This window comes from Notothenia coriiceps, unplaced genomic scaffold (assembly GCF_000735185.1).
Source record: "Notothenia coriiceps isolate Sejong01 unplaced genomic scaffold, NC01 NC01_scaffold00037246, whole genome shotgun sequence".
NCBI classification, from domain to species: Eukaryota; Metazoa; Chordata; class Actinopteri; order Perciformes; family Nototheniidae; genus Notothenia; species Notothenia coriiceps.
In genome coordinates, this window is record NW_011369947.1 from 2,953,781 (window position 1) to 2,956,194 (window position 2,414).

Sequence of the window (2,414 nt, forward strand, 5' to 3'; positions counted from 1 at the left end):
TTTGTTATATTCCATGGAATGCTCTTAACATCCCGATAGCAATGAATAAATTAAATGCTTTGACAATAAATATATAAAAAATGTCATCTGTGGAAGCCGTAGTACTGGATGGCCTACCTGCCTGTCCTATCTCGTGCACAAACTTATCTCGTGCCGTCATTGGTCATGTGCGTTGGAGGAGGGGCTCTGTAAGGAAGTCTGAAGCATATATATATATATTTATATCTATGGTCTGAAGGGGCAGATTTCTTCCGGTTGTGTATTTTCAAATTCTAGCGCACTCGAGCTTGTTTCTCCATTCTTACCTACCCTACCTTTAATTGTTTGAAGTCCTATTTTGAGTAATGTCAAGTGTTGCTGCTTTTATCGGTTTCACCCTCTGTAAAGTAAATATCTTTGGGTTTTGGAGTTGATGGAAACAAAGAGAAATGTAGGTGGTCATAGATTCTTTTAACGGTGTTTAACCTGCTGGTATGTTCGTTTTTTAGGTTATCTATCCCAGTTTGTTCTTAATCTTATAGAATTGTGATGCCATCTCCCGTCTTTGTGTATTTTTTTAGTCTCATTTGTGCGTCTATTTGAAACTTTGTATTACTTTGCTTTCCATTTTCCCCTGGACTCCCTGACAGAACGTCAGTGGTATTTTTTAAAATGAGAAATATTTCTCCTGGGAAATCGAGTAGAAACACATATCGAAACAGTCTTTTTATTTTCTTACAGATGAGCCAGATTATGTGAATGAGAACGGCTGACAGCAGAGACGATGTTCCTGCACCCTGACCTCTTTGAGTTAAATTCAAAGTAAAATTATTATTTTTTTTAAGTATTTGTGTTCCTGCTCTGTGTCATGTGTTAATGATGTAGACAACTGTGTGAATAAACGCTCATGGAGCTTGGCTGCCATCTACAGGTGAAAAATATGTTATAATATAATTACAAACATGTTTTCTTGTTGGTATTCTGAAATATTTAGGTGCTTTCTAGAGTCAACATTTTAAAATATTAGTTATGAACTTTCAGCAAGTGTTTTCAAAAGTGAATTATTTGAAAAACTGTTACTGCTCCTCACAAACCTAGAGTAAAACCTTTTATTTATATCACATTTGATTTGACTTAAAATAAAACACTGAATAGGGGTTAAAATAAAATAAGGGGTTAGGCTTAAAGCAAGCTCTGGATGTTTATAGAGCTAATTTAAAATAATTGTTTTGCATGAAAGGTGAGAGAGCAGGCATTATGTATAACTCACAACAGGGTTAGAGATCGAACCCATAGGATTAGTTTCTTCCATATTTATTAAAGTGATTTCAATAGAAGTTTATCAGCAGAATTCCTTTCCAGCTTTAGTTGACTTCTGTCTGATTTGTATCTCTTAATATTAGAACGTTTGTTCTCGCCACGGTCATTTCTAATAGAGAAATGAAGGATTTCACGTTAAAAGTCACACATGCGGGATAATATATCAACCAGCTGAACTCTTAATACTATCGTGTGCTAAAATCAACATTTGTGAAGTAACTAAAGCGGCCAGGTACACGTAGCGGAGTCAAACAATAACTGAGTTTTACGAGGTGATAGTTTTAAATTAAATCTATGTTTTATTATAACCCGTGTAATGATGGACTTGTGATCACGACACGTCCTTACAATGAAGACTCAGACAGGAAGGTTTTTACACGGTTTTATTAATCTGAGCAGATCAGATGAAGACGCTCAGAAACCAACGACCAGATTTAAAGACACAACGTCTACATACACACATAATTCTTATATGTATACTTTATGTATACACACACTCCGGGTGGTAAAGTGACGTTTTCCATGGTTGGCTATGCAAAAGTGACGCAGCATTCACACAGGAGCAATGCTTACGTATTTTGGGGTTTAACGCCCAGATTGAACAGATTCAGGCGACAGCAACAACCGATAAATTTCAGCAGGACATGATTATCTGAGAAACTAGACGAGTTCCACTTCAACAAGCCTTTTGATCTTTGTTTCCTCAGTGAGGTGAAGTAAGGCAGAATACATCTCCGGTTTTACTTTAAAAACAAAGATGGAATAGAAGATTTAATAGCTGGTAAAGCGGCGTTTGTTTTGAGGGAATTTCAGGAGTAAATACACACATCTCACAAACACTTCCACACACACATTCACGCACACACCAACGGGCTGATGGGAAGTTTAGGCGCTGCTCAGTGCGTCCACGCCGGGCAGGACTTTCCCTGAAAGAGAGGAAGCAAACACACCGTCATGAACAAGCGACAAACAGAAACATCAGTAAAAAGGAAATAAACCCACAAATATTTAGAAAATTGTTGGGAAAATAGTGAATGTCCTCTTCCAATCTGAGAGCAACACGATACCAAAGGTATCAACTGCAGCTGTGAACATGACAGGATGTGTGATTACCT

General features: G+C 37.3%; 1 protein-coding gene across 5 annotated transcripts in view; it reads left to right on the forward strand.

Annotated features, from left to right (window-relative positions):
- LOC104965586 (linker for activation of T-cells family member 2) overlaps window positions 1-896 on the forward strand; it is a 20,047-nt gene extending 19,151 nt beyond the window's left edge. For all 5 annotated transcript variants that reach the window (XM_010794563.1, XM_010794567.1, XM_010794565.1 and 2 more), the window contains one exon: window positions 721-896. In XM_010794563.1, the coding sequence (XP_010792865.1) occupies window positions 721-752 (32 nt within the window). In that variant the 3' untranslated portion in view covers window positions 753-896. The remainder of the gene's footprint in view (window positions 1-720) is intronic.
- The last annotated feature ends 1,518 nt before the right edge of the window (window positions 897-2,414 follow it).